The sequence below is a fragment of the Narcine bancroftii genome, chromosome 3, assembly GCF_036971445.1.
Source record: "Narcine bancroftii isolate sNarBan1 chromosome 3, sNarBan1.hap1, whole genome shotgun sequence".
In the NCBI taxonomy this organism is placed as follows: Eukaryota; Metazoa; Chordata; class Chondrichthyes; order Torpediniformes; family Narcinidae; genus Narcine; species Narcine bancroftii.
The window spans coordinates 191,321,166-191,335,515 of NC_091471.1; the positions used below are offsets into that span (position 1 = coordinate 191,321,166).

Below are 14,350 nucleotides of genomic sequence, written 5' to 3' on the forward strand. Positions count from 1 at the left end.
CAACGAAACATTAATGAGGACTACTTTATGAACATTTTGATCATTTAAAGAAAACAACTAGCTGGCACTTTCCAATGCTTTCTGTTTATTTTTATTTTGAATGACCAAAAATCAGTAGCAATGGAGTAATGACAGGCAGTTCAGATTAAGGAAAGCAACGTTATTAAGAAGGTTGTCACTTTTGCAGAGCTTTATGTAGGAACAGAATTTCTAGAAGACATCATCCATAAAGCTCAATTCATACAGCTAACTTTCTATCTGTTAATGTATCAATATGTTGGATGTTTTTCATCATTTTTCAATCATGTGTTTACAGAAATATTGCTTGCAATAAGCTGAAACAATATTTTTATTTCCATCTATGGGTAGGTAAACTAGTTCCCCTCCCCACTGCAATCAGTTCTTTTGAAATCTCTATTTTTAGTTAAAGCTGGTAAGAACTAAGCTGTTCTATTGCTGAAATTATATAAGAACAAGACAATCTGCCTGTTTACCCTCTTGTGTATTTGGCTAGATTAACAAGCATACAATATGGGTCAAATATTTTGAGAGAAATATCTTTTAATAAAAAAGTCATAAATGAATTATCTCCCAAAATCCCTTCATTAGATATAGGCAACATGTGCTAACATACAGGCATACATGGGACATTATCATTCACAATTCATGTGAGACAGTGCTTATTACATAGTACTGTAATCTATGATGCCCTCTTGTGTTAAGAGCTCACCATTACATATGGCTTCTCTGATTAACAGATTAAAGAAAAATATATTGTTTCCCAGATCACAAGGGAATTTATTTTGATTTTACTAAAGTAGAAATCGTCATGTACTTGTTAATGCAAATTTGCTGATAATATCCTTAATTTATTACGAATACTCAGCAAGTTACATGTTCCTCAAAAGCCAGTCTGGCGTACTCTGTCCCAAAGAGGCAAAGAAGGACCACCACCAAGGCTTTTCTCCACGTGAAGTAGAATATTCTTCATCTTCATGTTCATATCTCCCCTCAATCCTATCGAGATGATCTATCAGATCTATTTCATCGGTTTCTTCCTCCATGGGCTCAGTTTCAATATCAGGCTGCAGGCGGCGCAGAACAAAGTCCACATGTCCAGCCCCTTCCATTATGACTGGTAAATATATTTTCTTCAAAACACGCATGTGACCACGAGCATATGCGCTAACAAAGTGTGTGCCTGAAGGGAGCAGTCTCCAGTACTCTCCATTGTCAACTGCAGCAAAAAGGAAAAGCAAACATGGTTGAATGACGCAGCAGGCATAAATTGGTTCCCAGCCAATATTTTCGGATATTGAAGAAGAAATTCCTATACATGTGATTATAATGGGCCAGAGCTCATTGTGAAATGTTACATTTCAATATGGAACTGCTGTTTATTGGGAATTCTGAGGTCACTGAATTAACTTCATTGGCATTTTTGGGTGGTGCTTCGATCATAGGTTCCTCATGTAGTGTGAAGCCACAGCTCGAGATAACTGAATTGCCCAACAGTAATGCTGCTGAGCCCAGGCCAGGGTACATCGGGAGTACAAACCCCATTTATTCGAATGCAGGTGAAGAAGACAGGTGAGACAAACTAATCAATATTTTTAAATTAAATTTGCTTTAATATGGTGGACTGATTTTTTTTGTTACATTTTTAATACTAAACCTCTGAAGTGTTGTTTTTGAATGTGAGTGAGAGAATCAAGGTGTGGCTACACCAGCTGTCTATAATTTTCTTGACCATTTTGAGGATGTGGCTTGATCAGGCCTGTCTAAATGATGATAACGTGATGCAAGACCTTGCATTATGCAGGTTCTTGAAAATTTGCTGCTGGACTTCATTGCCAACAAGTATTTGTGTCAGTCTTCACTGTGGAAGACATGCCAAGGAGTACTACTAATGATGCAAGCGAAGGTGAAGACCTTGATACAATTGCTGTCATTAAAGAGGTAGTGCTGAGCAAACTAAAAGTTGTGAAGGTAGATAAGTCTCCTGATCCTGATGGAATGCCTCCCATGGTATTGAAAGAAATGATAGAAGTTATAGCAGAATATGGTAATTTACCCAAATTCTCTGAATTCTGAGCAAGTTCCAGAGGAATGTAAGACAACAAATGTCACACCATTATTTGAAACAAAGAATGTAGGCTCGTAACCTTAGGCCAATTGGCTTGGTGTCAAGAGTCATGAAAATGCTTGATGCTGGCATTAAGAGAGGAAGAGTGAGATTCCTGGATAGAAATGGTTCCAATAGGCATACATGATTCAGGAAGAGAAGGTCATATTTGACAAAACAAGTAATCAAAAAGGCAAATGAAATATTACCCTTCATTGCTGGAGGAATGACATTTAAGAACAGGGAGGAACTGCCGTAAATGTGCAGGGTATTGGTGAGGCCACACCTGGAGAACTGCATGCTATGTAGAAATGCTCATTAAGAAAGAATTTGGAATATATGCAGAGGAGATTTACCAGGTGGATTTTTGAGGTGAGGAGTTAACCTTTGAGGAGAAATTAGTCACCTACAATTCAGAAGAATGATAGGGGATCTTATGGAAGCATATAGAATTATGAAAAATATAGAGGCAGTAATGTTATTTCCATTGGGAGGTTAGACTACACCTCAGAGGCATAGTTTCAAGAATCAGGGGGTAGATTTAGGATGGAGATGAGGAGGACACTTTTTGTCCCCCCAGAGAATAGTGACTCTGTGTAATTCTCTGACCAAGGAAGCATGTGAGGGTGCCTCATTAAACATATTTAAGACTGTAAGATTGATTTTTCATCATAGAAGAATTAATGATTATAGAAAAAGGCCTGTAGGTGGAGCTAAGTCCATGGCCAGATCAGCAAAGTTCATATTAAATGGCAGAGCAGGCTTACTGCCAACTCCTGCATTTATTTCTCAAGTTGTAATCACAGTCTTGCAAATAAGTTACTGATACATTTTCTATGTCAGCTGCATGTGTGGTCATCTCACAATATCACTGTCAATGCAACTAAGTTTCCCCACAACTTATTCCATTTTTCCATTTCTACCTGAAAATATATCATGTCGGATGCCTCTAACTTTGATTTGTGCTCCTTTAATTCTTTTTCCTCTGTCATCCATTACAATTCCTTTTATACCTTGGTGTACCTAGAAAATCAACAAAGTGGAGTGAGTGCGATCCAACCCAACAAGTATGATTCTCACGGAGGAGTTTTAAATGTGCACACACCTGCTCCATAAGTAAAATGGAATCTGGGACATTGGAAATGCAAGCCATATCTTATACAGTCATAAGAGGAATCTAGATTCCATCTGGAATTAGTGGGCCACTACTGAATTTATGCAGGTGAGTGTCTTCTTATTTCAGCTTATGTTTGGTCATTTTGACTACTCTGAAAAGCATGAGGAACTTTCAGTCCCCACAGGAGGTAGAGATATATAATCAATGTTTCATGCTGACCCCCTTCTTCAAGGTATGAGTAAAAAGCTGTCAGGCTTCTGAATTAAAAAGAAAGGGCAGAGGGAGGAATGCAGACCAACTGACAAAAGATGTTAAGTAGATATGAAGAGGAGGCCAGGAGAGAGAAAAAGTGGGAAATTAACATCTTTATCCAAGGATCATCTTTTATCTTTTGGTCTGTACTTCTCCTCCTGCCCTTTCTTGTAATTCAGGCTCCTGTCTTCTTTTTATTTATAGCTTGAGGAAAGGCTCAGGCTTGAAACAGCATTAATATATTTTTACCTCATTTGGACGCTGAGAGACTTGCTGAGGTCCACAAGCATTTCTGTGTTTTTACTACAATCACAGTGTCTGCAGACTTTCGTGTTTCAATGAGACTGCACAAAATTTTTGTCCATGAGTTTTTGTCAGACTTCAAAGAAGCATTACTGAGTCTCCTGCAAATTTCTGCCAGAAAATTATCTGTATTCTTATGATTAGATTGTGGGTTTTTTTCTGGCAAAGCCATCCCCATCTATCCATAAAATGCTGGTAATGAACTACTTTGAACAACTGAAGACTTTTTGATCAGCTTCTGTCACATTGCTGTTGGGGTTGGAGTTCCAGGATTTAGACTCAATGACAATGAAGGATCAGCCATAGTTTAGATGGAGAAATACAGGTGGTGGTGTTTGTATGATCTTGCCCCTCTTCCTCGTTGGTGGTCAGGGGTTTTGGAGGTGCAATCAGAATAAGTTTAACGAGTACTACAGTGCACGATGATTGTTGGGATTCTAATCCGCCCTGACAATGTGGGGCTTTATGGATGTTGTTGGAACTGCACATAGTCAAGCAAATGCCAGGTATTTCATTATGCTTCTGATTAGACATTGAACACAGTGTTAAAGCTTTAGGGCATCAGGAGATGAGTCACTTGGTGCAGGATATTCGTCCTCTGACCTTCTCTGATGGTCACAGTATTAACATGGTTTGTCTACTTGATAATCAATAGGGTCCCTAAGATTAATGATAGTAGAGTATTCAGTGGCGGTAATGCCATTCATTGCAAAAGGGAGGTGATTAGGCTCTCTCTATTGGAAGCAGTCAGTGCCTGGCAATTTAGAACTACAAATGTTACATCCTGCTTAGCAGCCTATGGTCAATCATTGTCTAGGCCTTGTTGTATACAGACATGGATAACTTCCTTTTCCAAATACTTGCACTGAAATTGAACACTGTACGACCATCAGTGTAACATGTCCACATCTGACCTTGTAATGGACATTGAAGGAGCAGTAAAAATTGTTAGGCCTAGGATACTGCTGTTATGCACACGTGCAGTGATGTCCATGGATCTCTAACACCCACAGCTGTCTCCCTTTGTGATATCTAGAAAGGAATTAGTAAAGCCAAAGTACACCCTTCTCTAGGCAAAGTTGGACCCTTCTGATGCTGTAGGGAATCAAATTGCAAGTTAAAACAGCATACCCACTCTAACTAAAGGAACACACAATGATTGCCCTTGGGAAGGCTCCAGCAATATGATTGTTGGATCAGGGACAACTGCAGTGGTCTACTAAAGAGTCCTTGAAAACAACCTGTAGTAACTAAAGTCTCCAATATTTCTTTCCCCATTTTCTTCAGGATCTCTGGATATGTCCAATAAAACCTAGGCATTTACTTTCTTTTATTACTTCTCAACTCATCCTAAACTGTTTCAGCATTTACTGTACCTCTTTCCCCAATATTTTTCTCTTTGGCAATTGGCAAAATAACTCCATGGAACTTCTAAATCAATGAATCTAATGAATTGAAGACATATCTAAAATATTGATGACATTCATAACTATTTCCTTGGGAAACCCATATGAATAAGATTGGTTTCCAATGGTCTTCCTACAAACAATAGATTAAAAGCTAATGATGATCGATTCCCTTATCATATCTATGATTTTACCTTTCTCACAGATAAAGTGAAGGCAAACAAGTTGAGTTTACAGTAGACGATTAAAAGTAAGTTAATAATGATCACACATATATTTAAAGATAATTGATAAGTAGCAATTGGACAAACCTCAAAAATAAATTAAAAGATTAATGTAAAATATTATTTTGGCAAATAATCTTTAAAGCATTTACTCATTAATAGATACCATTTCCATGTAGGTCAAGAGAGCCTCCTTGTTTTCTTGCCAGGCTGGATGGAGGTCCTCATCACCAGGGTACTTCTCACAGCCAAGTTCCAATGTTAACTCAAAACAGTTTGTGTGCAAGTAGTTAAAATCCTGCATCCCTGTAAATGCAAAAGTACTATGACTGTTTTAAAGGTGTCTTATCATATACAATACGGGATATCATAATATCATAATATTTGCATGGGCATTAAAAACAAAATGGTTCAAAGATTAATTGGACATGAATACTGATGATTGTACATGTAGGTTGGGCAAGAATTCTGATGGATTGATGGTTAAGGATTGGGGAGTTCAGAGTGGAAAGTTCATCAAACACATCTTGCGAAGTTCTAAGGAGCATTCCTCATCAAGGTCGCTTTCCCTAACTTTCTTTCATTGGTTGCAGTGACCTCCCAACAGCACCATCTGTTGAAATGGCCACAAGAGCTCTTTTTCAGGAATACCTTAAAATCACAGATTGGTTGGGAAAGGAGCTGCCCCATTCCAATTATTCTTTCACTGTTAATTAGGCAAAATTCTGAGCTAACCTGCAGCTTTATTAAACATCTGAATACAATAATTTGCTTTCATTTCCATCGTTGGTCAAAGGCTTTTCTGAAGTTGAAAAAATGGGCAAGTAGAGTAGATATTCTGCTCCTTGGATTACTCTTCGAGTTTTCACACAGGGAAGCTCATGTCCACGTGGCCTCTGGATTCATGAGATACAAGAAGATGCTCTCAGCCAATTGGCACAAATCTGCAGATGCTGAAAATCTGAGATAAAGATATGAACTGCTGGAAATACACAGCAAGTCAAGTAACAGTTATGGAAAGAGAAAGAGGGTTAATATTTTTGGTTGACAACCCTTTGTTAGAACTGGAAAAGAGCAAAAACAAGTGCTATTGTTTACTAATGTTTTTATTTCTGAATTCAGATAAAGGCTCCTCAACTCATAATTTTAACTCAGCTTCTCTTTCTACAGATCTGCTTAGTTCCTTAGTGGTTGAAGACAACCATGCGGAATGACTTGCTCTGCAACAGACAACAGGGAGACATCTCTGCAGATAGCATCGTAGGAGTGGTCTCCTTTCTTGAAGATGGTCCTTCTCTTCTCAGATATAGGAGTCGAGACTGTGAATTCAGCAGGAACATTATTGTTCATGAGCCTTTCTGAATTTTAGTTAACCTGTAGCCTTTTTGACTCATGTAATATCGAGCTGGGATAAGGCAGATCAAATAGTTGCTGTGGGATGGAGCAGGATATTATCATTAAGGACAGTGTCATGGTTGATGAAATTGTTGATGTATTTCTTCAGTAGGCACTGACAACCTCTCCGTCCTTGATATTCATCTCCATTCTTAGCCCTAATCCTTTGGAGATCTGGGGCATAGATTGGTTGACAATGTTGAAGAGCCTTCCCATGTCATGTATATCAGAGCTTTCCTGGATGTCCTTCCATCCATTATCTGTTCTTTAACATGGCTCCTCAATCTCCACAAAACCTTTAATAGAGGGGCTGTACTGTATCCTTCTCAAATATGACTTTCCCACAGAAATTTGTCTATATGTCCATTGTGATGGTATATGAGCCATGATCCTTGTGGAAGGGGCTGGAACATTTCTCACAGTGCAAATCAGCAATAATCAAAGCTGAATCAATGCAATAGATTTTATTTTCAATCTTTCTGCTGCAATGTTGCTCCCAGCCTGCAGTAGAAAACAAATATACCTACTGGGCTATTGAAAAAAAAACATTCATCATATGTGGGCTCCACTGCAGAACTAGATCACTTCAGTTATTGAGATATACCACTCAGATAACATGTTGCATGTATAATTCAATGCCTGAGCTCAAGGTTATTGTTGACTTGTTGATTAAAACATAAAACAACCATTCCCACTGTAAAATCCCACCCTCCAAGAGAAAAGGTCCATAATGATACCCTGGAAAATATGGATAACTTCTCGTATCTTGGGAGTCGCTCCTAACGAAGGCAGATATATCTCTTTCAATCTATCAGAGCAGTCTTTGCTCAATTGAGGAATAAAAGGTCAAGATTTTAACATGGCAAAAAATGTTCACATTCTTTCCCACCTCTATGGACTACCTGCAATAGATGTCTTAAGACACTGCAAAGACACCATCAGTATAGTTCCACACAGATCTCCAAATCAACTGGAAGAAAACATGAATTGATATCAGCTTCTTTCTTTCAGGCCAACATCTTCAGCTCTGAATACATTTAATATGCTGGACTGTGCAGGTGACATCACTCATATGTCTGACACAAGGTCCCTGTGTTGGCACTCTGTTTTCATGGCAAGAGGTTACCAGTCAGGCATGGCACAGTAGTTAGTGATGTTGTCTTACAGCTCCAATGACCTAGATTTGATCCTAATTTTGGATGCTGTCTGTGCAGGTTCCTGTTGGTTTCCTCCCACAATGTAGGTTCATTGGCATATGGTAAAATAAAATCACAAATTTCTTTATGTGGCAAAAAAAAATTAAAAGAGGAGTTAATGGGTACATGAGTGATAGGTAAAAAATTTAAAGATTACAGGGAAACAGGGGAAATGGGACTGATTGGGCTGCTTGGCCAGTATGCGGATTGACTGGTCTCCTTCAATGTGATTAAAAAGTAAGTAAGGAGGAAACAAAGCTTCTTGCAAAAAGCATTATCTCAAAAGACCTCACTTCATACAACTCTGTGACAGGAATACATTTCAAGTTTCAGTGGTAGTCAAGACCACAGGAAACAATCACTTTCAAGTGAACAAAGCCACATACATTGGAAGCGGAAGAAAAAATATTATTATGGGGCGGGGGGGTGGGGGGCAGGTTAAACTATGATTCAATGAAACTTTAATCTTATTAATTTAGCACTAATGGGTGCCCATGTAATATTCACTTAGTGCATTAATTTATAATGAAATGCATGTAAACCTTACTTATCCTGTTTTTGCACATGGAATGGTTACCTCCAGCAAAACTGTACCACTGTGCTCCATTTATAATACCCCCTTCTTCACCAAATTTCCCTCCACATCTTTCCTTCAATGTATCTGACATAACAGGATGTGCATCAGCATAGGTCTTAGCCAATAACTTGAACATCTGAAATAGTAAATGCAACAATTAATATGTTGATCAATGTACTGTTCATCAGAGAATTGCTTAAACATGGTAAATTATGTACCTGATCATCTGGAGTGGGTGAAAAATATTTGTCTTCTCCTGGAAGCCTTGATAAATCAAAAGGATAACTAGCTACTAAATCTCCACCATGTAAACTTGCTGAAAGGACAAAAGGTATTTTCTTCATCCATTTTATCATTGCCCGTGTCTCGGGTGCTATCTATAAATTTTAAAAAAGTAAACATACCAAAGAATATAAAATTTAAATATGCATTAATATACATTTAATTTTATTTGTGAACAGTCATAACACATATCTTATTAGCAGATTAACTTTTAACAGGAGAAAGAGGCAAAAGGCCTGGATCTTTGTGTCATAGTGTCAGACAGCACAGAGGCTCTTTGGCCCATCATAATCCAGCCAACCCATCCACACTAATTCCAATTGTCAACATTTGGTCTTTAACCTTCTATGTCTTGGTCATTCAAGTGCTGGTCCAGATTTTCTTCAATGTTGTGATACTACCTGCTTCTATTTATCCTCTCATGCCACGCATTCCAAGCTCTAATCAGCCACTGGGTGAATTTTTTTTTAAATAGTCTTCACCTCCTACCCATGACTGGTCATAGACAACTGTGCTACATGGTAAAGTTTACCACTATCTATCTCATCAGAATTTTGTAGACTCCTCTCAGGTCCTTCTTCAGCCTTTTCTGTTCCAAGGAAAATAAGCCCAGCCTGCCTGGTCCTCCTCATAACAGAGACACTTATTCTCAGGCAACAAACTAAAGAATCTCCTCTGCACCTTCTCCAGAGGAATCACAAACTTTCTGTACTCTGGCAACCAAAATGGCACAAAATATTATAAATGTAGCCTTAATAATAGATAATAATATACTACCATAACCTACCTGGTCTTACACTCTATTGTCTGGCTAATGATGGATAGCATCCCACATCTATCATATCCAACTGTACTGCCTATTTGAGAAAACTTTGGACTTGTACATGTTTTGTACATTTGGCCTGGGGGGTCTACCTATTATTGGAAATGCCAGCCCCTTATTTGACCTGCCGGGGCCACTTATCAGTTTTAAATTCCACTTATCATTGCTCAGCCCAATTTAACAGGTGATCAATATCTTGTGAAGTCTGAAACTATCCTCCATAATTTTTTATTTCATCTGCAGAATTACTAATCACATTTCTAACATGAGCATTGAAATTGCTAATGCGTAACAGTTAGGGTCCTGGCACCAGTCCCTGTGGTCACAGGCTCCCAAAGCCACCCTTCCTCGTCTCTCTTGGTCTTCTATTACCAAACTGATTTTGGATCCACTTTTCCATGGATTCTAACTTTCTGGAGCAGCCTTCCATGTGACAGCTTGTCAAATGCTTTACCAATGTCAGCGTGGGCTACCTCAGCTGCATTGTCCTCATTTACATTTCTAGTTACATCTTGTGTGATGTAAAATCTGACCGTGAGAAATGGAGTAAAGCAGCCAGCAACATCTGCTCTTTGCACATCTGCAATTAATCAAAGTGGAAGTTGCCATGAGAGATATTCTGTTCCTCCAGGTGATGAGATGAAACAGCAGCTTGTTAAGCATTTTCTTAGATTCATTGTTCACAACAAAGCAATGACATGAAGTTGCTGCACTTGTCAGAAAAGTTTGATTGCATTCTAGTCAACATGAATTTTAAAAGTGACTCAACATTCTGCCAGATTTCCCAAATGGATGAGTGTTGGTCTTGAAGGATGTGAAAGAGAACATGGAATATTAACTACTATCTTCACATTGCAACACTTTAACCACATTATCTGCACTGTGTATGCCCACTCTATCAGCATGTTTATCTCCGGTGTAATCTGCCTTATCTTCTTCACAGTTCAGAATACTGCCAGCTTTTATGGCATCAGTAAAAAAAAATTTAAAGTGTGGCTTGAATCTCCCAAGTCCAGATCATTAGTATAGAAAAGAAAAGCAATGGCCACAATATTCATTCCTGGGAAATAGCAAATTCATCTTTCTGTGGATGAAAAAAAAACTTTCAAAACATCTTACTTTACAGGTAAATATGAAATCTGCAGATGTTGCAGTCTGGTGCAGTGCTCCAAAGTGCTGGAGAAACTCAGCAGGTCACGCAGCAGCCATAGAAAGCAAAAAAGCAATCAAGATTTCAGGCCTGAGACCTTCTCAGTTTGATCAAAGATTTTGCTAGTATGAGGTATTGAATGCCTAGCTGTAGTTAATAAATAGCAGCCAAATGTAGGTATTCTTGTGATCCAAGTGATATAACACAATGTCCAACACTATAAATACTTCATCAATCCCCTTATAATTGATACCTTATCAAACACCGTTTGTAATTTCATATACACCACATCCACTGAATTGCTTTTATTGACGCTTTTAGACATCCTGGAAAATCTCTGCTAAATTCACCAAACTGATTTCCCCTTACATAAAATTGCATTGAAACTGCCTAATCATAGGTTGATTTTCTAACTATTCAATTAGCACTTCCTAAGTTATAAATTCCAGCAATTTCTGATGATAGATGTTAAGATAACTCATCAATGCTTCCTATCTCCTATCTATAGAATGTTATTCTGCACAATACTGTACAATCTCGATAGAGTTAAAGCTAACTTTGCACAAATATTGTCGATAGGCAAAACTTTCCATCATAAATTAAAAGATGGAAAGTCTCTGCATTTTTAACAACTTAACAGCTGTCTATGAAAGGAATAAGAATGGAATTGTCATAGAAAGGATCATTGTTTTTGAATGAAAAGTAACTGAACAGACTAAGCAAATGTGATTTGTTTACAATGTGTTAACAGCTCATACCTTACCATTCCAGTATGACCTTGGGATTGGGATGTGATCCAAACGACCTCTCCTTTTCCTTCTTTCTCGATAAAACTGTGATGTCAGATCTGGAAAATTTCTGTTTAAGTCGATGTTTTGAATATTTTGTCGTCCACTTGTCCATCCATTATACCCAGGGCCCTGCATTATTAGAAAGAATAAAAAGATGTTTCCTTGGTGTGTCGTGATAAATGAGCGACATCAATTGTACTACCTGTTGAACCATGTTATTATCTGAGGTGTTCTCCATCATCTTTAGGTCACACTAAACACTGGTGCCTTAACTCCAAGCCAAGGTAAATCTTGCTTAGCCATTACCTAATTCTCCCTTGCCTAGATTTACTCCAATTGTCATCTTCCCTGATTTAAATGTAAAGTTGATTCATTCATCAGCCATGAGCAAATTGGTATTATGAAAGGCATAGATAAGATTGAGTTTGATATGTTGATAGAAGAGACCAGAACTGGGGACAAGATTCAGGGTAGTAAATTTAGAACAGAGCTGAGGAGGGCCTGCTGTTCTCAAAAGGTGGTGAATCTGTGGAATTTGCTGTCCATTGAAACAGTGGAAACAAACTCAGTAAATGTATTTAAGACGAGGTTGGATAGATTTCTGCATAGTAAGGAAATTAAGGGATATGGAGAAAAGGCAGATAGGTGGAGATGAGCCAATCATCATGATCACATTGGATGGAGGAGCAGGTTCGATGGACCAGATCTCCTAATCCTGCTCTTATTTCTTATGTTCTTATATCTCCACATAACCTGTCCCTATTTAGGGAACTGTGAATTTTGCCAGAGGTGTGAAGCCAACAGCTAAACTTCTTCATAATTTCCATGAAAATAAAAACAATTCCAAATAATTAATAGTATTGAATGAAAAACCCAACTATGCATAATGGGCTGGTCTGCAGCACTGGGTGATCGCTTCATTGACCACATTTGCTCTGTCCACTGCAACAGTGGCCAGCCATTTTAATTCCACTTCCCACACTGACTTGTCTGTCCATGGACTACTTTCCTGCCAGGTTGAGTCTAAGTGTAAATTTGAAGAACACCTTACATTCCATCTTGGTAATCTCCAATCAATGCCAATTTTGGTCATGCCTCCCTATTTGTTTTTACCCTCTTCTTGTTTTTGTTGATCCCTCTGTCTCCTTTTCTTCCCTTTCCCTTTCCCTCCCTCTTGATTTGCCTCCTGCCTCCATGTTCCCACGTCTTTCTCTTTGTTTCATGATCTACTGCCCTCAAAAAAGAACATTTTCCTCTGCCTTTCGATAATAATTTTCTAATGCAGACATTTAATTCCTTAATTTTTTTTTAGGGAATTGAAATTGGAATCAATTAAAATAAATATTCTATTCGAGGAAAAACATTAATCTTAATTTACTTTATCTATCAAAGTAAATAGGTAACAAATTCCATCTCAATTGTTTCAATCAGGCCTCAATCGTACCAGAGCTCAAGAAGAGTGTGGTAACCCGCCTGAATGACTATTGACCAGTGGAACATCCACAGTGATGAAAAATTTTTGAGAGGCTGGCATTGAAGCACATCAGCATGAGCAACAACAAGGATCCATTCCAATTTGCCTGACATAGCAACAGCTCTACAGCAGATGCCATTTCTCTTGCTCGACACAAAATCATGGATCACTAGGATAGCAAAGTATGCTCTCTATTGAATACAGTTCGGCATTCTACACCATCATCCTCTCAAAACTAATCTGCAAACTCCAAAACCTAAGCCCTATGTACATGTAAGTCGATCCTAGATTTTTTCAGCTCCAGACCCCAATCAGTGTGGATTGGCAAGAACATCTCCACAATCTCCATCAGCACTGGAGCACCCGAGGGCTGAGTACTTAGCCCCCTACTCTTCTTGCTTTACACCCCTGACTGCGTGAAGCAACATAATTTACAAATTTGTTGATGATTGCACAGCAGTGGGTTGTTTAAAAATAGACAATGAGTCAACATGCCAGAGGGGGATTGAAAACTTGGCTAAATGGTGCACGAACAACAAACCCACAGTCAATGTCACCAAAACCAAATAGCTGATTATAGACTTTAGGAAGGGGAAACTAGAGTACAATCCTTGGGAGATCAAAGGCAGACGGTGAGCAAATTTCAATTCCTGTAAGTCACTATCTCAGAGGCACTTTTCTCGACCCAAAATACTAATGGACATTGTGATAAAAGCAAGTCAACGCCTTTACTTCCTCAGGAGTTTGCCGAGCTTCTGCATGACATTGATCATCTTGGCAATCCTCTACAGAAAGGAAAATGTGATGAGTGGCTACTTCGCAGCCTGGTATGGGGGGGTACCCATATCTCTGTGCAAAAAGCCCTGCAAAAGGTAGTTAAAAAAACTGACAAAAATCACCCCAATATTGATAAAATCTTCATGGAACGCTGCCGTCAGAGAGCTGCAGCGATCATCAAAAGTCCACACCACTCAGATCGTGCTCTGTTATTCCTGCTGATATCAGGAAAGAGATTATAGGTCCAGCAAAACTCATACCACCAGATTTAGGAACAGTTGCTACCAATCCACCATGAGATTCCAAATCAACAGGATCAATAACAGGGTCATTTAAGCAAGTTTTGGTTTGTATGTTATTTATTGCAGAATATTATTTTTTTCTGTATTTGCACAGTCAGTTTATTTACCTTTCTTTCTTTGTTTACATTTCTCTCTTTTTGTATACAGATTTTTTCC

At 38.5% G+C, this 14,350-nt stretch overlaps 1 protein-coding gene across 2 annotated transcripts in view; it reads right to left on the reverse strand.

The window, feature by feature from the left end:
• Positions 1-541: 541 nt before the first annotated feature.
• Positions 542-14,350, reverse strand: part of cpz (carboxypeptidase Z) — a 57,593-nt gene continuing 43,784 nt past the window's right edge. The window contains exons 6-11 of one of the 2 annotated variants that reach the window (XM_069926153.1): positions 11,614-11,770; positions 8,814-8,911; positions 8,596-8,731; positions 5,594-5,733; positions 3,049-3,148; positions 542-1,237 (exon numbers count right to left, since the gene is read on the reverse strand). In XM_069926153.1, coding sequence (XP_069782254.1) covers positions 891-1,237; positions 3,049-3,148; positions 5,594-5,733; positions 8,596-8,731; positions 8,814-8,911; positions 11,614-11,770 — 978 coding nt within the window. In that variant the 3' untranslated portion in view covers positions 542-890. Of the gene's footprint in view, positions 1,238-3,048; positions 3,149-5,593; positions 5,734-8,595; positions 8,732-8,813; positions 8,973-11,608; positions 11,771-14,350 lie in introns of both variants that reach the window. The other variant, XM_069926151.1, reaches the window with a different exon arrangement.